This window comes from Protopterus annectens, chromosome 9.part0 (genome assembly GCF_019279795.1).
Source record: "Protopterus annectens isolate FY-2018-M chromosome 9.part0, PAN1.0, whole genome shotgun sequence".
Taxonomy (NCBI): Eukaryota; Metazoa; Chordata; order Ceratodontiformes; family Protopteridae; genus Protopterus; species Protopterus annectens.
Window position 1 is genome coordinate 1192751199 of NC_056743.1, and position 27493 is coordinate 1192778691.

Sequence of the window (27493 nt, forward strand, 5' to 3'; positions counted from 1 at the left end):
ATTGTCAGTATGTCTCTCTCTTTTTTCCATCTTTCATCATTGGTAACTTAACTTCGAATTCTGCTAGCATCTCTTCTTACATATACATGTTATAGTTTGTGTTATATGTGTGTGTGTGTGTGTATTTATAGAAATGTGTGTGTACACACACGTTAACTGGGTAAACCCACTGTACACATGCATCCCTTTTCAGGGGTAACCCGTGAGCACGGTATGGTCAATTGATTTGATCAGAGTTACACAGTAGGCAGATGAAAGTGGAAGAAATTGGACCGTGTACCCTTCATTACAGAGAGCAATTTAACAGCTGTAAGCCTTAATCCTGTATGTCCGCTTTTTCAGCAGCACTCTGCAATACTTCTAATGCTGTAAAACTACCAAATGGAAGTCTAAAAACTCTCTACCTGCTAATGGAGTTTTTAAAAGTACACAGATTAGAGCTTGCATTATCTGCCAGGAACGTAGGTTTATGTGTACTACTGAAAGGAGCTTGGCCTTTAGCATTCTTGACATCACTGCCAGTAATGCTCACGTTTGATCACTTTATTCAAACCTTGTTTGTCAGTATAAATGCAGATTTTAATCTATTTTTTTCTTTCAAATGATGACCATACTGTCTGTCTGTTCACTATAAATGCTTTTTGATAACACCTAAGCTTTCCATTCAGCTTAATTCTTGCTCTGTTTTGCTTCTGAGCTACTGGTGTTTTCAGGGAGCAGATCTCACTGGTATAGCAAATTGGTTTTGTATGTGGTATTCTCTTTGCAGACTTCCTAAGCTTATAAGTAAATTGGCATAGTCATGGGGAGATATCATTGCTGTGGCCACTGTCAGAAGTGCCTCTGTAACTTGACGTACACATGCCATCTTTGCCTTTACACGAGAATGTTTTAGCATTCCTAGCATCTCTTTAAGTGGAATAACCCAAAATGTTAGGCGAGTATAATTTGTGTGTGTGAAAATTTTTTTTCCTTTTTTAGTTTTTAAATTGTGTTAAGAGTTTCTTACTCTGTGCTACCTGGTGATCAGACTAGATTAACATTGCAACTTTATGTGCAGAGCCATATATCCCAAAAGCTTTAGTATATATTGAAACAAAATAGTATACTATTTGTTTGGGTCTAGCTTAAATTCAGCTTTCTATGCAATCATCGCCATTTTTTTGCCAATGGTTTGACCTATACTTGAATCTCCATGCTTGATAAACATTTTCCAACTTCATTGTTTCAAACCATTTCACTTCAGTAGTACCAAGAAACTGCATGTTTTCTTGCTTTTGTTCACAAAAATGCAAATTATATTGAATAAACTTATTTTGCTTCACATTTTATCATTGTAGCATAAGTTATGAAAGAATAATTGCAAATATAGAACAAGACCTCACATATTGTCACACCTACTTGCAGAAAACATAAATTTAAACTGCTCTATCTTTTCTTTATTCTTCATTGTTGCTACAATGCATTTTTTATCCTTACTGTTTTTGTTCTCGTAATTCTTTTCCTTCTCCTGTTGACATAATTCTCTGAATTGTTTTATATATCTGTAGTTATGTGTTATGCACATTAGAGAAAGTTATTGTATGCAGTAGAGTAAAATGTGTGTTCTTTTTAAAGTACAGATAATGTTGTGGTTATTCTCAAATTGAATAAAATGCATCTTTTTGTATGTATTTGTTTGCTGGAGTTTTTCTCCCTGTACCTCAACTGAAAATCGGTGATTGCCCTTGGAATTTGCCATTATTAAAATAATGCAGTAATGTTTCACTCTAAGTGCAAGTTGACTATTGTTCCACAGTAGCATCAAAGCACTTGCGTTTTTAATAATGGTTTGACACTTGGTTGTTTTACACCTACACTATAAGCATTTATATTACAAATAGGAAATGAGCTGATGCAGCAAAATAGCTGCATGCAGCTGTTATGACCAGTCACACTGTGAATTTCTTCCTCATAAAATTATTTCTGTTTTGTAGTTATTACCTTGTGTGATTTTGGTGAAAATGTGGCTTTTATACAAAGTCATACTGTATAAAATACGCCATTTGAAAGTAATGTTTTGCTCATGAATTAGATGTATGTGTATTGTCGCAAGTGAATTGTTGTCGGGTTTAGTGACTTCCCAGTGATTATTTTGTGAATATTAATAGATTAGCGTTTTTCTTTTCCACAAAATCATTTTCCCTTTAAACAAATTGTCTGTGCACAGAAATCACTTTTCATATAAAACTTGTTCTTAACATACTTGCTGGTTTTAGCTTTTTTTTTTTTTTACATAAAATAAAATTTTTGTTAATTCCTTGTTTACACTGTACTGATGTAGCCAACCTTCGAAATTTATGGCAGTATTGCCTAGGTTCTTTACAGTGATCACCCTGTGCATAATTTATCTTTTGTAGTACCAGATGTAAAGGAATTTATGAAATGTCGACTGCTTTGTGTGCTAGGGTACAGTAGAGCAGAAACAAGTGTAAGGCCACAGTATTAACTCATTAACACCTGATATCAAGCTGTGGAATTTCACACCTTCAGCAGTCTAGCCCCATTCTTAAATTCCCAAAGCATTCTCCGAAAATCATGTTGAACATATGCCAAAGAAACATACACATCTGTGAACAGTTAATTATATTAAAAAGGCACAAACAGCAATGTGTTCACTAAAACATCTTTATAACAGTAGAAGTCAAATTATGACCATTCTTTTTGTCAAAGCTGTAGTAAAAATTATAAAAAGTCCAGAATTATATTTTTCATTGAATATTTATAAGCAACTTTTCATATCCTGAAACTGTGCAGCCTAGATGTATGCAGAACTTCTGTTCAGTACACGGAGCTTTCTTGTGGTGGCAAGAAATGACTTCCCAAGTGCCCGCTTATTGAATTATTTACAGAAATATGAAAATATGCGTATTTGCATAATTGTCCATATAAATAACATACAGTATCTCTTAGGATATACAACTTGCATTTTAAGTGTCAAGAGTAGTTTTCTTCCCCCATCATTATTTAAGGTTTCACGTGTAATGCTGCAGTTTGTATGTTTGTTTGTTCTGGAAATATTGCATATCTTCATAATTATTATCCAGTTGGTTGAAAAGCAGATAATGGTGAGCAGTGCAATGCAACAGTTGGAAAAATCACTGGTACTGCTTATACCTAGGCTGTAGCAGAGCTCCCTGTGAAATTGAACTCTAACGAACTGTGTGCACTTGTGTGATTAGAGATGGGGAGGGCTTGTTATGCGTGGTAGGGGAACTATGTTGCATACTTATTTCAGACTTTTGACCTCTGAAGGAAACTTCAGAAAAAAAGGGACAGATGCGTCATGGTGGTGCTTATAGCAGGTAGCAGTTGTTGCAAGTATTAGGTCATACCTTACTTCTGAATGGGACGTGGTGCCAATACACAGCAGAGTTCGGGGATGCTGCTGTTGACCCCGAAGAAGCATCAGGTTTTTGACTGTAATTGAAGAGTCTGATGAGGAACACACAGTTTTCAGAAGAGAATTGATTCCATGTTGATTTTATTCCACATTTTCAATTCTATATATGCATATATATATATATGTATAGGTTTATTATATATATTTTTTCCCCATTTGATTTTGCTATTAGAGCACTGTCAGTGATGGTTGAAGAACAGAAGTCTGAGAAGCCTGTGGCGAAATTTGACCTGGAGAAGGAAATGGAACTACGGTTTGAAGTGGAGAGACAGGAGACTGTGCAGATGGAGCTTATTGCTGGCATGACTGAAGTCTTTGGCACAGAACTGACCCGCAACAAGAAGTTTACATTTGATTCTGGCTCAAAGGTGGCTGTCTTCACATGGCATGGCTGCACAATACAGCTGACAGGACGCACAGAGGTGGCATATGTAGCCAAAGAGACACCAATGCTGCTGTACTTGAACTGCCATGCTGCCTTGGAGCAGATGAGGCAGCAAGCAGAGCGTGAGGATGAGCGTGGGCCCAGGGTAATGGTGGTGGGGCCTACTGATGTTGGAAAATCTACATTGTGCCGACTGCTGCTGAATTATGCTGTCCGAATGGGACGTCGTCCTACATTTGTAGAGTTAGATGTAGGGCAAGGATCCATTTCAATTCCTGGAACCATGGGGGCACTCTATATTGAAAGGCCAGCAGATCTGGAAGAAGGCTTTTCGGTGCAAGCCCCACTAATCTATCACTTTGGCTCAACAACTCCAGGAACAAATATTAAGCTGTACAACAAGGTATGAACAAGTTTTGTTATAAGTAGAAATATGAGTCTGTACAATGATAAATATATGATTGTGTCCTGTAACCTGAGAAATAGGTTGGTCATTCAGGTGCAACATACTCTTAAAATCCCAAGTACAAGTGTCACCTTTCCTTTATGAATTTATCATGCTTCAGGAATGGATGGTTTTGTCGATAGATGTTTTTCCCTAGGTTTAGATTATTTTGTTTTTATTTTATTATTTGTTAACGTGGGTAATTGTCTGATTCACCAGAGACCCATTTAAGCCACTGCCCAGAAAGACAGTAAACAAAATGACTTTAACAAATTGTGTACAGTGGAGAGTTTGTTTGTTTGTGTCTTTCGGCTTTTCCTGGTTAGGGGTTGCCACAGCCGAACTCCGGTCCGCTAATGATTGTCAGTAGATTTTTACGTGCTGAGTTGCCAGCCCTGACGCACAACCTTCAACGAAGGTACGCCCATTCACGCATGTCTCCACACAGAAGACGCTCTAACTGAGAATCGAACAGGACAACGTCATACTGAGGCGACAATGCTACCGCAGCACCACCACCGCAGTCCATGACCGACATATGCACACTCACAACACACATACCTGGAGCAACCATGTATGGAATTTGTCAAGAAGAATAAATCAGGGTTGCATCAAGGTTCCACTCTAAGACACTGATACTCCTACTGGTGATGGGACTACATTAGCAAATAGGTTGGAAGGGACAAATTAAAATAGCTCCTGAACAAGAACTTCAGCAAATGATAGGGGAATGGGATGCAAAAGTGAAGGCATGCAGGATGAAAATGAGTACAGATAAGACAGTTGTAAATGGCAACAAATGGGAGAAATCAAAAGAAAGTTGACATTTTCAAGAAGACACATGCAAGTTAATACTCTTCACAGTACAAAACATTTAAACTTTTATTACAGATAATTTTTATATATATATATATATATATATATATATATATATATATATATATATATATATATATATATATATACAGAAATAATGATGTGTTCCAGGAATTGACTTAGGAAGAAACAGTAGCATGATCTACAAAACTGAAACAATGTGCACAAAAATTGTCCTGAAAAGCAAGTACAACTTTGTAGATTCCATAAGCACTATAGCAAGGAGCAGCATTATAATTAAAGTGAAAAGGTAACATGCAAGACATACACTAACCATAGTTGCACCATATGGAAGTATTATGTACAATATCATTTCAGAAGAGCATGTTCTAAAATTACAGAACTGGCTTCTCTGCAGTAGATTACTGAAAGTTGTTTAAGGATCTGAAGGTTAACGCAGGAAACGATGAGGTGAAAGTGAGTAGAATAGAGCGGCCTCTAAGTATGTGAGAGAGAGAAAAAGCTAGAGTTTGGATATAGTTAAGTTTTTAAATTGCAATACATTTATTCAAAATACAGTATTTATTTGTATGAATGGCATAAACAAAGCCAGTGTTCTTCTAAGATTTGTGATTTCTGACCCTTGTAAGCCATTTTAACGTGAGCATGTAAAAATCTGTCAGGGCATTTCCCATTACTAACTTTTTCCTCAACGTCTTTAATCCAGCCTTTATCAGTAAGACTGTATATAAATGAAAAAGTGTGTGCATCTGTATATACCTAAATCTCTGTCTATCTGTATGAAAAATTGTATTTATTTGCTAAATGGGTACATGAGCTGATCCAGTAAACTTTTTCAGTCATGACCAGATCAGAGGCACTACGTCAGCAAATAAAGTAAATGTGAAGGATTACAGTTTCACAAATTAGATATATGTGCCATCATACAATGTGGTTTGCTATGCAAGAGTGGCATTTGTGTAGTAAAATTGTGCACTAATGCAGAATATACATATGTGGAATTAGTGTGTTCACAAAGACTGCATACCATATAAAAGTACAGAACAGGTAAAGTAGAAAAGCAAGTGAGATGAAGACTTTGATACGGGGCATTTGTAAATAAGAGGCTTGTGTGATAGTAAGAAAATGTTGGGGTATTGAGAAGAGGTTACTTGTGTGATCAGAAAATAAATAGTAGTTTGTGGAAGGGGGTATTGGTAAGGCACTTGAATATTTTGAGGAGGGATGTTTGTAGTAGAATGATAGAGCAGTGCACTTCATTAATCTTAACCACTTCCTTGGAAGTTTGAGATTAAGGAGGAGTGTCTCCATTTGTTGGAGAGTCACAAGGAGATGTAAAAGCTGAGGCCAACAATCTTTCATCGAAGAGATGATTATTCACACATGATGGAACAAGCTTAGCAAATGCTGTTTCACCAGTTGATGGGCAAAAGGGGGAGCTGCACAAGGTTTGGCTGTTGGGGCTTGGTTTCATAGTTTATGGGGTGGTATAAGTCATTATGTAGAAGTTTGTAGATGGTATAGCTAAAAAGAGTAGCTCTTTTATTTATTGAAATAGTATGTGGGATGTTTGGTGTATTGATGGTTCATAAAAACTGGTAAATTTACATAACAGTTGTTTTTGGAAAGTGCATATTCTGAGAGCTGCTTGGTGTTGTAGTATGTTCAAGTTTGGATAATCTGAAAAGTAGTTTGGATTTAGTTCTGTTTGGTTGATCCACCCATTGTTTACTTTATTTCTCCCGTATCTTTGAAAATGGGTGCTTTGGTTTTTCTTTTCTTTGCAGTGCTGTTTTTAGCCAGGACGTCAGCTTTCTTTGAAAGTCTGTGTTGTCAAGTTGTACTTCAAGGATGTGCTGCACCTTTTCAGAAATGGGTCTGTCTTTTGTCTTTCATGTGGTGTACAGATAACTTTGCTTTCTGGTAGGTGTTGTCAGGTGTACTGAGAGCCAGCAGCACCATATGACTGTCCTTGTATCCTTTCTTATTGTTGACCTTTTAGAATTCTGTCTTGGTGCCAGAATCCCCTTACTGTATTCTGAAAGTTCAGTTTCCTGTTCTGGTTGAGCTGGTAGTCAAATGCCCTGCTGTCATTTTTTTTTCTTAAAGGCAAATTTATCAGCTACATATTTTTAAGTTCAAAAGGAGAGAAAAAAATACTATCCATACTAACTCTTGTGGTCTCCCTATCTGCTTGAGGTATGTTTGTTTTATATCTAGGTATCCTTATATTTGTAATCATTATTGCCTGGGTGCCATAATGATGGCTCTTTCATTCTGTTATATACTGGTACAGTTCATGGTTATTCCCTTAGAAAAGAGTATTTATTCCCTTTGGTTTTACTTGCATACAGCACTGTTGTTTTTACTGTACATTGATACTGCAGAGTCCTTTTTTCCTCAGAGAAGATTCTTGGCCCTTTGTCGTGTCCCTTTTCCGCATTTGTCTTCAAGCCAGCTGCAAGGTTCCGTCATCAAAATTCATTCTTAATTGCCTTCACCTGCTTTTCCACCATCACTGTCTAGCTAAAGGAATTGTTCTTGGCTTGTTTCTTCCTTTTATAGTGTCTGTATCTGTTCCATATGTAGAAATATACTAAAGACTGTCACCCAGTTTTCATGTTGCTGCCACTGCTGCTGCAACTTTTCATTCAAGTTTGGTACTAATGGTCTTTTTTTTATTTTATTTTTTTGACTGTCTAATTTTTGCCAGTTTTTGTCTGCTTTTGACACCCCTTAAATGGGACTTAGTGGGATACTACTAGTGCTAAATGTAAGTGGTTAATTTTCAGACAAACTCATTTAAATGGTTTTAGCATTTTAAATAGTGGTGGTTGTCATATACGCAGTAAAGGATTATTCAGAAGTTGTCTTTACTCATTGAGGTAAGTGAACCTGTTTAGGAAACTACCCTGCCACTTGTACACCTTTTATTAACCCTATATACCACAACAAAGCAAATTCTAAATATAAATTTCCTACCGTCTCCTCTTTCTTTGCCCTTACTGCCATTTCTGTTCTCTCTACTTAACCACCTGACAATTTTTTCCTTCAGCAAATTTCCAACTCATAACTTATGTTCTGCATTTGCCTCTGCTTCAGTACAGCTTTCCTTTTCTCTGTCACCTAACAAATGCAAACACTGATGTCCTGCTGTATCGCTGTTACAGTATTCTACATAGAAGGGATGTCCCGCCCAGGGCAGCCTGATGCTCGGCCAGTATGAAGATGTCTAAAAAAATCTTGCATGCGCTGTACATCTAATTTATGCTCCCTGCAAAGAACATGGGGCATACAAGGGACGTAAGAACTTCTTTTGCCACCAGTTCAAACAACATTTTTGCCAGTGGTCTGAACACCTTGTTGCTGTATTGAATATTTAAGAACACCAAATAAGTGCCTCGTTGGGTTTAATGTTTTTTTACTTTTCTTGGTCTAGTTTGTTATTTTACTACCTAGAGTTCATGTCATCCCCCGAAGGGAAAATGTCGATGTGGGAGGCAGATTTCCCCATAAGGATCATCACAAACTCTTTTTTGTTTGGGTGCACAAGCAAACTGCACAACCCAACCACTTGTAATATCTGTAAGGCATGTGTGCCTAAGCCACTTAGAATTCATTTGTCTTCCCTGGCCATTTATCTTGAAAACCAATGGCTTAAACAGTTTGCCCCAGGGTATCATGGCAGAATCCTTTAACCCGGAGATACTCTTGCTAGGTAAAAAGGCCAAGCAGTCTTGGCCGGACTCTTTAGCTGTCCAGCCTCCACCGGACATCCTTCTGGAAGCAAATAATAGTGTAGGTCATTCAGCATCAGATTCCTCTGCTGTGACCCTTCCAGAAGTTGGCATGGATCTGTCTTTTCGCACATTCTCTGAGGCTTTGCAGCCATCTGCTCCAGATTTGAGGGGGAACAGTGGTTGATTATCTCAGAGGGTCCTAGAGGGATTCTGCAGGTAATGGTCAGGGAGGAAGTTCCGGGTTCTGTTATCAAATCTCATCAGTGGTCAGAACCTCTGGTATTTGTTAGGGCTGGTGTTCCTTCTAAAAAACGACAAAAACTGAACCATGTTTCAGGCCATCCTATGGATCCTGAAAGGGAATGGCAAGAGTTTACTCAGGGCTTGTTTTCTGCATTAATGGCCCTAAAGCATCTTCAAGGGGTTTCAGTACCTGCTTTCTTTGGACTTCTCCCCCTTCTAAATGGCTTAGGGAACTAGATTCCTCAGATGAGGATTCAGTGTCTGGTAAGGGGGTCTTTGTCTTATTCTTCACAGATGCCTTCACCTTTAGCTTATAGTTCTGATGAGGAGTTTGTTAGCCTTGAATCTCCTTTCGAGGAATTGTCCTTTGGGGACACAAATGCTAAGATGATGGAATTATTTAAGTGGGATTCTTCTCAAGTGTCTGATATCCAAAGATGATGATATGAGTTGCTTCGGGGGAATACTCTAAACCATCACCAGTTCCTCCTGTTTTGGCTGCCTTGTTAGATACTTTCGTTGCTGCTTCCAAGTCTTCTGATTTTCAACCTCATGCCCCCTAAGAAACCTGATGGGTTCTATAAGGCTCCTGAGGAGTGTAAATTTTATTTAAATGTTCTATGTATCCTGATGTGTTGTCAGTCTCTTCTGACAAACCTTCTAAACTTTTGCCCTCTGATAATGATAGTAGAGCAATGGAGAGGATTGGCAGGAAAGTTTACACTGCTTCTGCTTTGGCTTTTAGGGCTATTGATTACTAGACCCACATGACCAGATATGTTATGGCCTTGATTGCTCAGGCTTGTCAGGCTATCTCTGCCCTCGCTGTTTCTGAAGGCAAATCATCTGCCTTGTCTTTTTTAGGTTCAGCTTCTCAAGTAGCTCGCTACTCTAAGTGTAGCTATGATGCTGCTGATGCCTCTTATAGGGCTGTGGCTTTTAGGTCCACCATGAGGTGTTATTCTTGGCTTCGTCTCCAGTCCCTACCTGAGGATATTATGCCAAGTTGTTGGATGCTCCTTTGGATAATGCACATCTTTTCGGGACTACTGCTGCTGGCATGTTTGTCTTCAAGATGAAGGCAAAGCCTTGCAAGACGTTAAACATATTTTTGTCTCTAATATCCCCAAGTTCCAGAGGAATTATCCTTTTAGGTCTGATCTTGTTTGTAGGCAAACCACCAGGGCTCTATAAAGGAGGGAAGGGTGTGAGGTGGGCCCCCTCTGTTAAGGTTTCTGAAATTTCTGTGGCCCCAGAAGCCTCCTCTATCTGATACGCCTGCTTCTCTTTGACAGTTCACTCCCCCCTTCTTTTAGTTCAGGTTCCTTTGTCCCTTCGGCTCTCTGTTTGTCTTCCAAAGTGGTGTCTCATAATTTCAGGCTCTTGGGTTCTTTCTGTCCTCCATCAGGATTACTTCATGTTGTGGAAGTCTCTCCCTCCTTTTTCAGGGATTCCTCAACCTCTTGCAGAGCAACTTTCTCATTTCTTGGAGATTCTAGGGTCCCTGTTGAACCAAAGAACCATTCAGCCTGTCCCCCCTTCCCAAGTGGGAATGGGCATTTATTCCAGGATGTCCCTGGTTCCTCAAAAGGAGGACACTTGGAGACCTAGTTTGGATCCCTCTCCCAACTCAACATCTTTCTCAAGATCCCTTCTTTCTGGATGCTTACTCTTCAAATTCTGTTTCTGTTATTACCCCAAGCTTTTCTGGTGTCCTTGGATCTGAAAGATGCTTACCTTCATGTCTCTATTCATCTTCGCTTCAGGAAGTTTTTACATTTCTCTTTGTCTTCCTCTCATTTTCAGTTCACTGCTTTGTCCTTTGGCCTCTCTACTGCCCCAAGGGATTTGCAAAATGCCTAGCTCTTGTGCCTTCTGCAGGCTCCAAGGCATTCAGATTTTTGTTTATCTAGACCACCTGTTGCTTCAAGTGCCTTTCTCTCAGTCAATTGTTACAGGATTTGCAGTTCATCATCTGTCTTGTAGGATCATAGGAGGTTACTAGGCTAATGACCCCTAGGGCCCTTACAAGCCTAGCCAAGTTTTACCCTCATTTCCAAGGGGGACATAGGTGGAACCCCTGGGGTGCATTTACAGTTACCCATCCAATCGTCCAGATTGCATTTGAAGAAGGCCAATGAGGAGCTCTGCTTAACTTGAAGTGGGAGTCTGTTCCAAAGGTGTGGTAACCTCTGGGAAGACAAATCTGTCCCTCCAGCAGGTTCTATTAATGTTGCATACCAGGTTAAGGCCATTAGAGCGAGTAACCTGTGTACCATTTGACTTGCGGATATGCAGCACTTCCAATAAAGCAGGGTCAAAAATTGCCTTGTATGCAAGACAGAGATTGTCTCTGAGTAGTCTGTATGAAGCAGAATAAAGTGATAGTGATTTCAGACGATCCTCGCAGGACAGATGCTGAAGACCTTGAATTTTCCTTGTGAGGAACCTTTGTGGTCTCTGCAGTTGCTGCAGGTGCTTGGAAAGGTACATACAAAAAGGGGCATTGTACTCTATTATTGGCCTGATGAGGGAAGAGTACAGCGAGGTTATAACTTTTTTTTTTTTTCTAGAGGCTTTGCCCTTGCGTATGAGAAGAGCAATGTAGAATGCCCTTCTTACCACTGTGTGGACATGGTGAGCAAAGGTAAGGCTGCTATCAACCTGTGTGCCCAAGTTTGTCACCTCTGATTGTGTACTTAGGGTGGTGTTATTGATGTGGTAGTTAGCAGGAACATCACTCTTACTGGAAGGGATGACGATACTTTTTTTGCTTTGAGTTTAAGGCCATGACTTTGGCACCAGTCATTTTGTTTGTGTAAGGCCCTTTTGTAGGATGTTGATATCATTTGGAGAATCTTTGACCACTCCCACTTTGCAGTCATCAGGGAACTTTGTCAGCCACAGACCTTTAGTTTTGGCTTGCACTTCGGAGAAATAGATTCCAAACAGTAGAGGTCCCAGGACTGATCCCTGTGGAACACCACTGGTTACAGATTTGCAGTTTGAGGTGGATTCCCCTATCTTGACTATAAGGGTTCCATCAGTGAGCCAGTTAGCAAACCATCTAATGTTATATGGGGTTGATACCTAGCTAGGTGAGTTTGTCAATTATGCCTGAGTGAGGGATAGTGTCAAAAGCCTTGGCTAAGTCTAGGTAGGCTGTATGCACATTATTTCCTTCGTCAGGGGCCTTGATGACTGTCTTGAAGAAGTTCACCAGGTTTAACAGGCATGATCTCCCTTTGACAAATCCAAATTGAGTAGGCTGAAAACAAGGTTACCAATATCTTTGTTGATAAGGGCTGTAATGGTACTCTCCATGGCCTTGCAGATGAGGCTAGTCAGGCTAATAGGTCTGTAGTTCCTGGGGTCAGTGGAAGCACCACCTTTGTGGAAGGGGATAACGGTGGCCTTTTTCCATTCAGCTGGGATGAAGCCAGTGCTTAAGACTATGATTAAATAAAATAAAACCGTAAAACCGTGAAAACCAAGCTTACTGGCACAGAAAATAATAAATAAAAGCTGGTATAAAACCAGAGAATAAACTTTATTTGATAAAACCTTTGGTAAGCGCTTTTGTCTCTTTCATACACTGAGACTTCTTCAGACTGAAGACTATGAAGAGAGTACTCAATAGCTTTGCTAATTCTTATTTGAGCTCATGTAGAACGCAGCCTGGGATGTCATCAGGTCCCATGGATGTTATGTTTTTGACCTTAGGGTGCTCACAAGGTAGAGGACAAGGTGGTAGGGATGTCTTGGGGCAAGTGTGGCAGATTCAGGGGAGTGAAGTTTTCACAGAACCTGTCGGCTAACAGGTTAGCAATGTCCACAGGATCTGTGTATATGTGGTGTCATTGACCACCAGTTCGGCACAAATCTGGGCCTTTCTTTTTAGGTAACGGATGTAACTAAAGAATGCCTTATGTTTGTCCTTAGTTGAGGAAGCTAATTTGGATTAATAGTTACCTTTGGAGGACCTCACAAGAAGTCTTATTTGCTTGTTTAGGCTAAAGAGGTAATGATTGCTGTTTTGGGCTCACTCCCTCTTACTCATCAATTTCTTCCTCTTATTGTAAAGCCCATTTATGGCAGTTGTCCATCAGACAGGTTTGCTCTTCCTTGAGCTTTTTTGGTCCTGTCAGGTACAGCTGTGTCAATGCAGTTGTTCGGGTGTTTGTATAAAGTATTTGTGTAGAACTCTGCATAGTTGCTAGTTCCATCTGAGGGGGAAGTTCAGTGAAGCTGTTTACACCATCCCGTAAGAGGTTATAATCTGCTTTGGAGACATTTTTTAGTTTAGTTGGTGCTAGGTTGGGTCAGGTGCAGTAGTAACTTTGAAACTGAGTTATGGTCAGATCTTACCAGGGAAGACCTCACAGTGGGGGTGCTACAGTGGTCCCCCATGTTGGTAAACACCAGATCCAGGATGTTGGCACCCCTTGTGGGGGTGTCATCTAGCTGGTCTAGGACATTGGAGTTAATGAAGTCATGGAACCTTTGGGCAAGTGAGTTTATGCATGTGTAATTTCCCCAGTCAATGGATGGGTAGTTAGTCACCCAAAACAATGGTGTTCGGATATATATTGATAGACTCCAGTAGATCCAAATATGCAGAGTGGGTGTCCCGATTCATGGAGGGGGTCCTGTAGCTGGCAATGACTTGAGCAGGTATCCTACCAACAGTTAATTGCACCTAAAGTATCTCCAGGGAATCCTGTCCAACCAATCTGGAGGTGTATTGTGGTCTGAACATGGGAAGGTATAGCCACACTCTTGACCCAGGTCTCTGTGACTGCCCATAAGTCTGTCTTCCAGCATGAGGACTGCTTCCAGTGAATGCAGTTTCATGTTAAGATTCCAAGCATTTAGCAGCAAAACCTTGAGGTTGTTCTTAGATGGAGTTCTTAAGTCGGGAATTTTGTCCTTGAGACACTGCCTAAAAAAGGCACTATGCGGGTGGCAAGAGCCTTGGCCAGTAGCCGAAATCCCAGGGGTGACAGATGAAGACCATCTATGGCAAAGCATCGAGGTCTGTCGATCACGTCATCCCAGGCTGACAGATACTGTATCCCCTTGGAATGACACCAGAAACTAAGCCAGTTATTGAAGTTAGTCATTTTCTGTTTGTATTGAGGCATCATCCTATGTGAAGGTAAAGTTTTATGTTTAAGGCTAGGGACATACCAGCCTGAGACACACAGTCCGAGAGCTCAATCATGTTTCTCTTCATACAGTCCAGAGAGGTACGTCTCAAATTGTTCACACCAGCATGGACTATGACAGAGTCATAATAGAACCTGTTGTTGAAAGACTTTGAGTGCATGTGTGATATGGCGGATCCTGACAGCTGACCATGACCACCTCCTTATCCACCCTGGTGAGAGGGATATGGGTGTGTCTCACAAAGGTATCGCCTATTATGTTTGGTTTTGTGTTCTTCCTTAAGGGCTTGAGAGGTGAGACACTGGTATGTGAGCTGGAACAGGCTACCCATCTATGTCAAGCAAAGTTCTTCATTAGCACTCAAGAAAAATCTTGATGAGTGGATGGGAAATAGGAAATATACCCCGCGGATCACTTCTGTGTCTCTGCTCGTCAGTGGCACAGGAAAATAACTTTCTTGGGTGGCGTAAGCCAGGGAACCTTGTTGGCTAGGCTTGCATAGGCCCTTGGGCTGATAGCCTAGTACCTACCTATGAACCTATTATGTGTATTGTGTTCTGCAAAGGAAGTATTATGTGTAGCATGTTTGTGTTTGGGAGGTCTCTGTTGTTTAGGTATGTTTCTGGTGAGGACCTCCACATATGTAGGTATGTATGATGTTGGTTCAGGTGGAGTAGGTGGTGAGGTGTCCATGCTGACGACCTGCTCATTGTGATGTGTACTAACCTGACATCTCAGATGCTCAGGTAAGAGCCGCCCTCTCCAAAGCAAAAAACACAGCATCAATGGGACCAGACGGTGTCCCGGGCTGCGTCCTACATGAACTCCAAGAAGAGCTAAACCCAAACATAAAACTACTGTTCAATCTCAGCCTTACTACAGGATATGTGCCCAAAGAGTGGCGTACAGCAACAGTGGTCCCTCTCCATAAAGGTGGTGCCTCAACGGATCCTGGAAACTATCGCCCCATAAGCCTGACTAGCTTGGTCTGCAAAGTTATGGAAAGGATCATCATGGACCTCATAAACAAAGATATTGGGGACCAACAGACAATGGATCCTACCCAGTTCGGCTTTAAGGGCAGATCCTGCCTCTTAACCCTGGTTGATTTCTTTGAAACGGTCACCAAGGCCATTGACGAGGGGAATGTGGTCCACACAGCCTACCTGGACCTCGCAAAAGCCTTCGATACAATACCCCACTCGGGCATTATAGATAAGCTCACCAGCTTAAATATAAACCCCTATGTCACTAGATGGATTGCAAACTGGCTCAAGGACAGAACCCACATGGTTAGAATTGCAGGAGCCATGTCAGACTCCAAACCAGTTACAAGTGGTGTCCCACAAGGCTCAGTCCTGGGACCTCTCTTGTTCGGTATATATTTCTCGGAGGTACAGGCCAACACGGAAGGACTGTGGCTGACCAAGTTCGCAGAGGACTGCAAACTGGGCGCCATAATCGACTCTCCAGCCGACACAAGCATCCTCCAAAAGGGCCTCATAGAAGCAGACAACTGGTGCCAGAGCCATGGCCTCAAGCTAAATGCCAAAAGGTGTATAGTCATCCCCTTTGGCAAAAACAAAGTGCTCACAAATTACCACATAGGTGGTAATCCATTAAGTACAGAAGTAATTAGGGACCTGTGGACCCAAGTTGATAGCAATCTCTCATTTGACAACCACGTAGCCAAAGTGGTTAGAAAAACATTTTATATAGCCCACCTAATCATGAAGGGATTCACATCTAGATCAGGGGAGGTCATCGTGCCTCTTTACTCATCCCTCATTAGGCCCATAATTGAGTACAATGCCCCTTTTGGGATGTACCTTACCAGACACCTGCAGCAACTGGAAAGACCCCAGAAGTACCTCACCAAGAGGATCAAAGGGCTCAAACAGATGCCATATGCTGCCCGGTTAAAGAAACTCCAGCTCTACTCAGTGGCATACCGCCTGTTCAGAGGCGATCTGTGCCTGACGTATAAAGCCATGTCCAACCCGGAATTAATGGACATGCTGCACCTCAGAAAATCCAAATCCCATCGAGCTACGCTCGAGACTTGAACCTCAGCACTGAAATAAATAGGACATGCTGGAGGGACAGATTCATAACCCAGAGGCTCCCTTCACTCTGCCTAACCTGGACTGGGATTTTATTCCAGAGTCCCTCATTGACTCTCTTCAAGAGGAATCATGATGAGTGGATGGGAGATCATAGGTTTACCCCCGGGTATCACTTCTGTGTCGCTGTTAGACAGAGGCGCACAGTATACTAACCTCGAAAAAGGGCATAGCAAAATAAATTTAAAATGGGTGGCGAAAGCCAAACACATTCTGGCTAGGCTTATAAATGCCCTAGGGCAGATAGCCTAGTATGAACCTATGAACTGGTGTGTGAGAGAGAGCAAGGATTCAAGGTTCTTAATATAGTTGCATCTCTCACATGTTGAGTTTGTATGGTCTAGGAGAAGAGGGTTGTCTGTGAACATTAGGCAGTTACTACACTTGTCTCAGGATGCCCATGTTGACCAAGCTGGCTTGAGAAACTGTGGGAAATTGTACATCCATAGTGTTGTAAAATTATATGGTTAGGAAGAGAGGTCACACTTAGGAATGGCTAGTGGGTGAGAGGTGTGTTGGTACCTCTGAGGCAAAGCTTGGTGTTCTACCTGACAGTAGAGCTGAGCTGCGAAAAACCTCTGGAGGACCACAAGCAAAGTGCTAAGGGAAAAGTTTAACAAGCAAAACATTTGCTACTATAACCACCAGAGGTAACTACCACTACAAGGCAGTGCACAATGGTGCAATACACACAAGAAAGTGCAGACACTGGGCTTGTATAAAACAAGAAGTAACTCTTTTAACTAACAAATGAAGATGCACTCTGAGCTCTAGTCCAGCCACACTCGATTAGATGGGACTCAGACAGCACTGTCCTCCCACAAGGGTCCAGAAAGGCCTGCTCCAACAAAGATGGCTTGAATTTGATGCTGAGAGATTACAAAACAGACCCAGAAACAGCAAGCCTGGAACTGGGCTGTGCTACAGCCAAACTAATACAGTATGCAGTAAAATGTGGCCAAAAACAATTCCAACAATTCAAACAGACAATAGAATTCAAATACAAATTAAGAGTGCAATATAAAAGCAGAAACGGGCACAAAAGCAGAAACAGGCATTTACAGCTAGTTGGAAACAACGGATGCCTCAGATCTTTCAGTATTTCAGTGAAGAGCTGGATTTAGTGTTCACGTGATAACAAGACAGTCTAAGTTCCATAAGACTGAATCTAGCCTATGCTAAAAAGTGCAGAGGTATTTGAAATGTAAAATGCTTAAAATCACAGTAACGACAGCAAAAAAAAAAGCATAAAACAGCAATTCGGTGAAAGTGTTCCCATTGTAATCCAGCTATTAACAAGCAGTAATAAGAAGCGGTATAAATGCAGTTGAACACTTTTTTAAGAACAGCAGCAAAAGTAAAATAAAGTATTAAAGTAGGAACGCACACAGTACAAGTACAGTAAAAGCAGCTGAATAGAGTGTAATTCTTTTTTGTTGAGTACAAAGGGAGGAAACAGAAGATAATTCAAGGTTAAGTGTGGAGTTTACTATCAATTTCCAAAAGTCCTTCCTGACTACCTCTCAGGGTCATGCGTATCTGGGATGGCAGGATTCAGACGGTGCCAATGTTGGCATCTCTTCTGTCTCCAAAAGTATTGTTGACAGTGTTCTTTCAGTCTCTTCTTCCTCTGGCTGCCATGCCACCAAAAGTTTCTTCGGGCCCTGAGATTCATGGTTTCTTCTATTTCAGTGCTTCCTCTTGCCAGACTGCATATGTGAAAGCTTTGATGATACCTCTGGTCAGTTTGACTACAGCATCATCACCCTCTGACTTTCAGTGGACCTCTCCTTCCCTGTCTCAAGAAGGAATTTGAGTGGTGGATTCAGCAGTTCACAGGCCTGCCCTTTCAGGCTCCAGTCCCTTCTCAAGAGCTGTTCACCAGTGCCTCAGACATGGGGTTGGGGACTTATGTTGGTCACCTGAAAGTTCAGCGTCTTTGGTCTCCCCATCAAAGTCAGACCATAGCAACATCAAAGAAATGAGAGCTCTTATACTGGCCCTTCATGCTTTTCCACCCCTTGTTCTCTCCAGGTCCCTTGAAGCTGTGCACAGAAAACACTACAGTGATGTGGTATGTCAACAAGCAGGGGGGCACGAAATCTTACTTCCTCTGCAGAATGGCGCTTCAAGCTTGGGAAGTGGCTTTCCATTATCAGTTCACTGTTCAAGCAGTATACATTCCTTCAGAGAACAGTCTAGTGGCAGACTGTCTGAGCAGGTCCAAAACTCGGGTTCAGGAATGGATGCTTCACGTGGAGATGTTTCTGGACATTGTCCATCAGTGGGGTATTCCCCCAGTAGATCGTTTTGCCTCTCCTCTGAGCAGGCATCTTCTTCTGTTATATTCCAGAGTTCCATGCCATCTGACTTGAAAGAGTGCCTTTTCCTTTCATTGGAAGAGGATGTTTCTTTATACTTTCCCTCATCTTCCTCTGCTTCCAAGAGTCCTGCAGAAGATTCTGGACTCCCCAAAAATCTTGCTAGTGACTCCCTTTTGGCCAAGACAGCACTGGTTCTCCCTCTTAATGCATCTGGCCAGGGGTAATCATCGCAAGTTACCTCACCGGTTGGATCTCCTCACACAGGACACGGGGTCTCTCATCCAAACCCACTTGTCCACTCTGCAACTGACATTGTGGGTGATAGGGTTTTGATCCCTCTTTTTTGAGGATGTGCTCAGGGTTTTACAGGAGGCAAGGAAACCCACAACCAGAAAATCTTTTATGTCCAAATGGAAAAGATTTTCGGTCTGGTGCCATGCTTGTAACCAGGACCCTTTTTCAGTGGTGGTCCCTGTGGTTCTCTCTTCGTTTGTGCGAGTTGCTACCATCTGGCTTGGCCTGTTCTTCTGTGAAGGCCCATTTATCTCCTTTTTCTGTTTGGCTGCCCTTAAATCCTCCTTTGACTTCTCATTTTGAGGGCAAACAGTTTCTTAAAGGCATCCTGCATATTAGGTCTCCAAGAAAACCTATTCCTCCTCCGCGTTGGGACATTAATTTGGTTTTGGAAAAATTGACTCTGGCTCCTTTTGAGCCTGCAGATTCTGATTCTTTGCAACATTGTATCTGGAAGACTTTTATTGCTGGCTGTTACTTCTGCTCAGAGAGTTCCTGAGCTCCAGGCCCTTATGGCCATTCCTCCTTTTTTGTTTTTCACATGGACTGGTTGTCCTTTCATACTAGTCATCCCCCAAGGCAGTGAATGAGTTGGCCTTGAGTCAGTCAATACAACTCCCTTCCTTTTTCCCTTCTCCTCAGTCTGCTAGTGAGAGGGTCCTGCATACCTTGGATTTGCACAGACAGCACTATAAAACTAGAACTATTCGTAAGTGATCAACTTTTTGTTCTATTTCATCCCAGATCTTTGGGTTTGACTGTTTCTAAGCAAACCATCTGCTCCTGGCTATCCAAGGCCATTTCCTTTTATTCTTTTCATGGTAGCTCTATGTCTACATTCCACTAGGACTGTTGCCTCTTCTGGTGCATTCTTTAAAGGGTTGGACACCACATACAAACTTGGAGCTGCTATTTGGTATTCAGTGCATACATTTACTAAGCATTATAAGATGGATATGGTTTCTGGGGCCAGAGCAGGTTTTGCTTAAACCCATTTTATGTGGGTTTGTTGAAGGCTTTTCTCAGCCTTCCACCTCCCATTTTCTTTCTTGAGGATGTTCATCGTGCGTACAGCTGCAGTCATAACAGATGGGTTATCCTGCCGTCAGGTGGGTCCTCTGTCGGCCGAATTCCAAAGTCTAGGTCCGGCATCGGTTATCGTCGCTTCTTCCCTGACGTCAGTGCGGCAGGGGTATAAAAGAACCAGCCGACGCCATCTTCTTCAGTCTTTCTTGCAGCACGGTGCAAGTGCCGGTCGGCCAGCTCCTGAGATTTACGAAAATATTTCAGCCGAAGTCTTTTTGAAAGCTAAGTACCCCGTTGGGGAAACTTTTCTTGCCTCAGACCGATGTCAGACAAAGTTAATAATTGCATTTCATGTGGGAAGCAAATACCGCATAAAGATTTCCATTCTTTCTGTATTCCTTGCTTAGGCCCAGACCACGACGTCTCGGCCTGCCGTTTTTGTGCTAGCTTCAACAAACGCACTATTAAGCGTCGGACGGAGTTCACCCAACACTATTTTGGTTAAAAATTTAATTACATTATGTCGTCGGATACTCCGACTCCAGTTTTGAGTAAAAGACGCAAAGATAAGGACCGACATACGAGGTCCGCGGCTTCTACCGACACCATGCTAAAGCAGACTACCGGTGCTCCGGTTCTCAGCGAGGCGCCTACGCAGCCCCTGAGTACTGATGACGCTTCTTTAGCGGTGTCTTCTGTGCCCAAGGTCGCAGGCTCCTCGGCCCCCACTCCGACTACAGATACCGACGCCACTCTTGGTGGGGAAACTCTGAGTTTAGACAGGCCTGCCACCTCTCAAGGTGTCTTCAGGCCTTCCTCCTTTTCCATGAAGGCCTTCACAAAATCTAAAGCAGCCATGAAAACTAAAAGACAAGGTCCACAGAGCCCTTCTCAAGGCCCCATGCCTAAAAAACAGATGCTCAAAATGGCTGAGGATTTGATTACTCTTATCAGGGGTTCTCAACCCCCCTCGGACAAAAGGCCCAGATTGGAGGAAGACTACCCTTCCTCAGATCAAGCCTCTATTACCTCAGAACATTCTGAGGAACAGGAATATTCATATTCCCCTTTTGAAGACTCTGATGCTGAGGAGTCCATTCCCTCGGTTCCCCCCCTGAGGACTACTCTTTTGGGGAAACCTTACATACCTTGAGGGAACACTTTCACTGGGAAGGCCAAGATTACTCAGATTCCAAGAAAAGGCTCAGGGAGTTTCTCTTGCTTCCCCAGCACAGGCCTCTGGCTATCCCTCCTGTCTTGGATATATTAGATGATGTGTACACAGAAGCCAGCCTCAACCCAGATTCTTTACCTCCAGCTCCCATTAAACCTGACCGGTATTACCGGGTTCCTGATTCACACCAATTCCTATACAAAAGCCATGCTGCTGACCCAGAAACTATTTCACAGGGTCCCAAGGGAATTAAGGCCTCTACTGCCAAAAACCCATTACCTTCAGAGAGAGATTCCAGAGCTTTAGAAAGGTGGGGGAAAAGGTATACACCTCGGCCACTTTAACCATGAGGGCATTAAACTGTCAGTTCCATATGTTAAAGTATCAACAGTTTTTGTTCTCTGAGTTGAAAAGCAAAATGTCACAACCTGAACAACCAGATTTAAAGGAGTTGCATGATTTGTTGCATAGTGCAGAGCAAGTGGGTAAACATACCTTGCAGTGTGGTTTTGATGCTTTAGAGGCCTCATGTAGAGCTGCTGTTACAGGGTCTGTCATACGTAGACATGCTTGGCTCAAAGAGCAAACCTTACCAGATCATGTCAAAGCTAAATTACTAGATGCACCTCTTCAAAAAGATGTATTGTTTGGTGTTAAAGCTGAGGAGGTACTAAAGAAAATGGAGGAAAAGGCAAGATCAATGCAAACAGTGAAAGATTTCCTACAGGTACAACCTCCACGTTTCAGCAGAAACTGGCCTCCAAAAAATTGGTCCTTTCCAGCCACGGGCAGACCTCAAAGAGGCAGATACAGGCGCCCGAGGGGTAGAGGGCAATCTCAAGGATCATTTAGAGCCAGACAATGGCAAGCACCTACACCAAGAGGTGGAGAAGATAGATCACAGTCATTCAGAAAGCAGACACAATGACTTTCCCCTTTGCATGCCAAGCAAAGCTTTAATGGTAGCACCTTTAGGCGGAAAACTGGCATTTTCAAAAAATTGGCATATTGTCACAAAAGACAAATGGATCCTGGACATTATAGACAGAGGCTACAGATTCCACTTTCACACCCTTCCAAAAATGAGAGGCGTGCCAAACCTGCCACAAAATCAAAGGGCAGAGGCACAAAAACAAATTTCAGCTCTCATGGACATGAAAGCTATTCAAGAGGTACCTGCAAAAGAACAGGGTCAAGGTTTTTATTCCAGACTATTCCTGGTACCAAGGAAGGACAAAGATTGGAGACCTATTTTGGACCTATCTATCCTAAACACATATTTACTCGTACCAAAATTCAAGATGCTCACATTACAGCAGCTTCTTCCCATGCTGGGCAAGGAGTCTTGGCTGGTAACATTGGACCTCAAGGAGGCATACCTGCATGTCCCTATCAGACAAGATTGCAGAAGATACCTCAGATTTCTTGCATGTTCAACCCATTATCAATTCTCTGCATTGCCCTTTGGCTTATCTACTGCCCAGAGTGTTTACGAAATGCCTGGCATCAGTAATTGCCTTCTGCAGATTTCAAGGGATACAAATATACCCATATCTGGACGACTGCCTGATCCATGCAGACAGCAAGCACATACTTCTGAACACCTGGCGTTTGTAATAAAATTGTTGAACTTTCTGGGATACACAGTCAACAAAAAGAAATCAAAACTAATACCCTCTCAAACAATAATTTTCCTGGGTGCCAGCTTGAATACAAACACCCAGATGGCCTACCTCACGCCAGAGAAGCAAGGGCAACTATCTCAATACTTCAGAAAAATGGCAACCTTCACCAGGCTGACTGCAAGGAAAGTCCTGCAGGCTCTGGGATTCATGGCATCTTGCATCCTGCTGATCCCATGTGCAAAGCTGCATATGAGGAAACTTCAATGGTACCTAAAAAACCTATGGTCTCAACACAGCCACAGTTTGGAAACAATTATACCACTCATTCCATGTCTTCAAAAGGAATTTTTGTGGTGGGCTCAAGCATGTCAAAGAAACATAGGTCTCCCCTTCTGCATGCCTCAAGCAAATCAAATCATCACAACAGACGCCTCGGACTACGCCTGGGGGGCGCACATGACAGATCAGTACATTCAGGGCAAATGGTCCCAAAAAGAGAAGCACCTACACATCAATCAAAAGGAAATGCTAGCAGTACAAAATGCTATTATGGCCTTCAAAGACCTACTGCATCCAGGACAGCTATTGATAAGGACAGACAACACCACAGTGATGTGGTACATAAACAAACAGGGAGGAACTCATTCATACCCCCTGTGCAGACTAGCCATGTCCCTTTGGAACACGGCTCTGGAATTGCAAAGCCAACTTCAAGCACAATTCCTGCCAGGGAAGGAAAATTAGCTGGCAGACAACCTAAGCAGAAATATGACAGATCCACACGAATGGAAGTTGCATCCTCAAGTTTTCGCAAAGATAATTCAGGCATGGGGACAGCCAGACATAGATCTCTTTGCTACCCACAGAAATTACCAACTGAAAACATTTTTGCTCAAGGACCTATCATCCGCAGGCCTGGAAAGTGGACGCACTTTCTTTCAGTTGGACAACATTGACAGTCTATGCCTTTCCACCTCTTCCTCTGCTGCCCAAAGTTCTTTTAAAAGCCAGAGCAGAGAGGCCAAACATGATTCTCATTGCTCCAGACTGGCCAAGACAACACTGGTATCCACTCATGATGAGCCTAACGCATTCCCCACCATGGATCCTGCCTCTGTTGCCTCCTCTGTTGTCCCAGCACAACTACACAGTCAGCTGAAAACCCTCAATCTAGCCGCATGGAGGATTCCTTGATTTCCCAACAGACCCTCCTCTCCAAGGAGTTGCAGGATGTCATCTTGGATGCCAGATGACCTTCTACTAGAAAAGCGTACTCCGCCAAATGGAAACGGTTTTGTGCCTGGAATCAGAAAAAGGGCCAGAATCCTTGGGTATTAAATTTACCTCAAATATTACAGTACCTAGCTGAGATGTTAAACAGTGGACTTTCATTCTCCTCCATCAAGATCCATGCTTCAGCCATTTCTGCACAATACAACACTGATCCTCCTTTAGTCTCTCATCCTCTCTTAAGACAGTTCCTCAGAGGGACTAAGAATATAAAACCCCCAAGGAAACCACCAGTACCTGCTTGGGACCTCAACTTCAGTTTAGAAAAACTGACCCTGCCTCCATTTGAGCCAGCTGCTTCAACAGAACTGCAATATTTGTCATGGAAAACAGCCTTCCTTCTGGCTATCACCTCGGCACGCAGGGTTTCGGAACTACAGGCCCTTATGGCTGTGCAACCTTTCATCATTTTCCATCAGGACAGAGTTTCCTTACGAACCAACCCTTCCTTTATGCCAAAGGTAGTATCCAGTGTAGCCTTGAATCAGACTATCCACTTACCTACCTTTTATCCTAACCCACAAAACAAAGGGGAAAGACTACTACATTCCTTGGACATTCACAGACAACCGTTATTATTTGGACAGGACAAAGCCATTCAGAAAATCAGAGCAACTCTTTGTGTCCTATGCTACAGGTGCTCAAGGAAAGGCTATCTCCAAACAGACAATCTCAAAATGGATAGCCCACTGCATACGCTTTTGTTACTCATTTCATGGAAAAACTGTGCCTACAAGCATCAGATCTCACTCCACAAGGGCCACAGCTACCTCTGCAGCTTTCCTCAGGGGGGTTCCTACCAAGGACATTTTGGAAGCAGCCACTTGGAGCTCTGTGCACACTTTCTCCAAGCACTATCACCTTCCACTTTACTCTAAATCTAGAGCGGGCTTTGCCACAGCAGTCTTGCAGGGCATCCTTGCACCTCCTAGTTCCACTTAGTGCCTGCCACCCCTTTTTAGCTTTGGGATTCTACCCATCTGTTATGACTGCAGCTGTATGCATGATGAACATAGTACAGTTTTGTACCTACCATAAATGTAGATGTTCGAGTGCTAATACAGCTGCAGTCCAGGTTTCCCTCCCACCATCCCCTCTTGTGACAGGCCTTATGACAAACGCCTCCTCATACAACCTGATTGGGGTATTCTTTTATGGTGTATTTGCTTGCAAACTACTGTTTTATGATTTATATTGCATTGCATTATTACATAAGTTTATGTTTTGCCTTCCTTCTGGGGGCACCTGACATCTGGGGCAAGAAAAACTGAAGAAGATGGCGTCGGCTGGTTCTTTTATACCCCTGCCACACTGACGTCAGGGAAGAAGCGACGGCAACCGACGCCGGACCTAGACTTTGGAATTCGGCCGACCGAGGACCCGCCTGACGGCAGGATAACCCATCTGTTATGACTGCAGCTGTATTAGCACTCGAACATCTACATTTATGGTAGGTACAAAACTGTACTTTTTTTTACTCTCCCTTCTATGAAGAGTACTGAAAACGTGATGTAGAAGGACATGGTACAGTTGTGTAAAATCTTACCATAACAGTAGATGTACTTCTTTTCACTGTTGCAGTATTCCCTTCCACCCCCTCTTGTTTGTTTTGCATTTTTTCCTTCTGGATGTGCATGCACTCCTTTGTTCTGTGGCGACTGTTCTCTTCTGGGGCAATTCAGTTCTAGGTAGTTGCATCTGTACGTCCATTTTATGCTGTGTCTTCTATATGGGGAGCATAAATATGATGTATAGCACATCTTTTTTAGGCTTTTTCATACTGGTGAGCGTCCGGATGCCCTGGGTGGAACATCCCTTGTATGCCGAATACTGCAGCAGAGAAGAGAAGGACATCTACTGTTATGGTAAGATTTTACACAACTGTACTTCCTTTCCTCACCTAGTGTATTTTTTTCTGCTTGTATCTCTCATGCTTACCTCTCTTATTTCTCCTACCCATAAATGTAAAATTGAATTTTGACATTTTAAACCTGGCCTTATGTGCCAAATTGTCTTGTAGTGAGAAAAGAACTAAATAAATAAAACTTGAAACTATTGTAGAAACACTGACATAATTCTGCTGTTTGTGTAAGGTTAGTACTCTTGCACTCCTATAATTCCACTGTTAGGTATAGGTTGCCATACTTTAACTTCTTTTGCCTTATTTGCACTTCTGAAGTGCAGGACTTAACATGCACAACCAGGAGGAGTTGTCAGTTGGACCTGATCCAGGTTTATGACTGCTTCTAGGTGAAATTGACAGGGGAGTACCAGTAGACTTTAACTTTAGTAAGGCCTTTTACTCGTTCCCATACAGGAGGCTGATAGAAAAAAAACTGGACTAAGGGGAACTGGACAGCTGTTTGGTTGAGTAGTATAACAGAGGATTGTAATGAGATGGACAGCATCAAGAATTAGGAAAGTGACCGGTGAAATACTTCAGTAGTCTTTTCAGAGTCCAGTACTGTTAAGTGTGCTTGTCTCAGAAGACTTAACCCTTTTGCTGCTGACCCGAGTGTGTTGCATGGAGGGGATAATGTACTGACTATGACTCAGATGACTTGAGCTTGATTAGCAGGTCAGGTGCTGAAGAGAAGGGTAAGGTGAGGGTTGAGTGGTTTTACAGACTTTCCTATTGTGTGAGGCGGGAGATGTACTGGTCAGCCACTTGTGTCCGTGCAGACAGGGGCTTGGGAGACACCTAAAGTCATAGGGCCAGTGGACATCGGCTTGGCAGTCCCAAGGTAGTGATAACTTTGGGGGGGGGTCAGTATGCACATACACTGACAGAACATGGGACACCCTGTGGTAATGCAAATGCTTATTTCAGCTGCCATGGGGTAAAGGTAGGACCTAACAAATACACCGTCATTGCTTGGATGCTGGCATAGTTGCTTTCATGACTGCTTCTCAGGACAGCTGTTGTCTTCACTGGGAAATACCCAGCATTGGGGAGCAGATGAGTTAAATTCATGGGTGGGGGTTAGAGGTCAGTGAGCATAGTGGGGAAAAAATCTCTGTCCTGATGACAGAAGATAAGTGCATCAGAGGAGGGTGTGAGGAGCCTAGCAAGAATTTGGAAAAGTTGAACAATTGAACAGAAAGGTGCAGTTTGTAAAGTCCTTCGCAAACAAATATGAAGTGTTCCACTAAGTCTACAACAACCCAGGTATGAAGTATTAGTGTGTGTTGGGTGATTCTAATGGCAACAGAGCAGGCAATGATCTGGGATATTGATCCCATGTGAAATAGAATAAAAGGTTGGTGGTTACAGCTGACTTCTGTAGTGTATCATCATGAGGATAGAGATCCAGAAGCACAGTAGTGGCTCCACTCTCCAGGGCCTTAGCCAGACTTTTATCTTGAGCACTGCAGC

The 27493-nt window shown here is 42.5% G+C and overlaps 1 protein-coding gene across 4 annotated transcripts in view; it reads left to right on the forward strand.

Moving 5' to 3' along the window:
• CLP1 (cleavage factor polyribonucleotide kinase subunit 1) overlaps positions 1 to 27493 on the forward strand; it is a 181930-nt gene that overhangs the window by 145167 nt on the left and 9270 nt on the right. For 3 of the 4 annotated variants that reach the window (XM_044084107.1, XM_044084104.1, XM_044084106.1), the window contains exon 2: positions 3615 to 4230. The exons of the other annotated variant lie outside the window; for it this stretch is intronic. In XM_044084107.1, the coding sequence (XP_043940042.1) occupies positions 3628 to 4230 (603 nt within the window). In that variant the 5' untranslated portion in view covers positions 3615 to 3627. The remainder of the gene's footprint in view (positions 1 to 3614; positions 4231 to 27493) is intronic. 4 annotated transcript variants of the gene reach the window in all.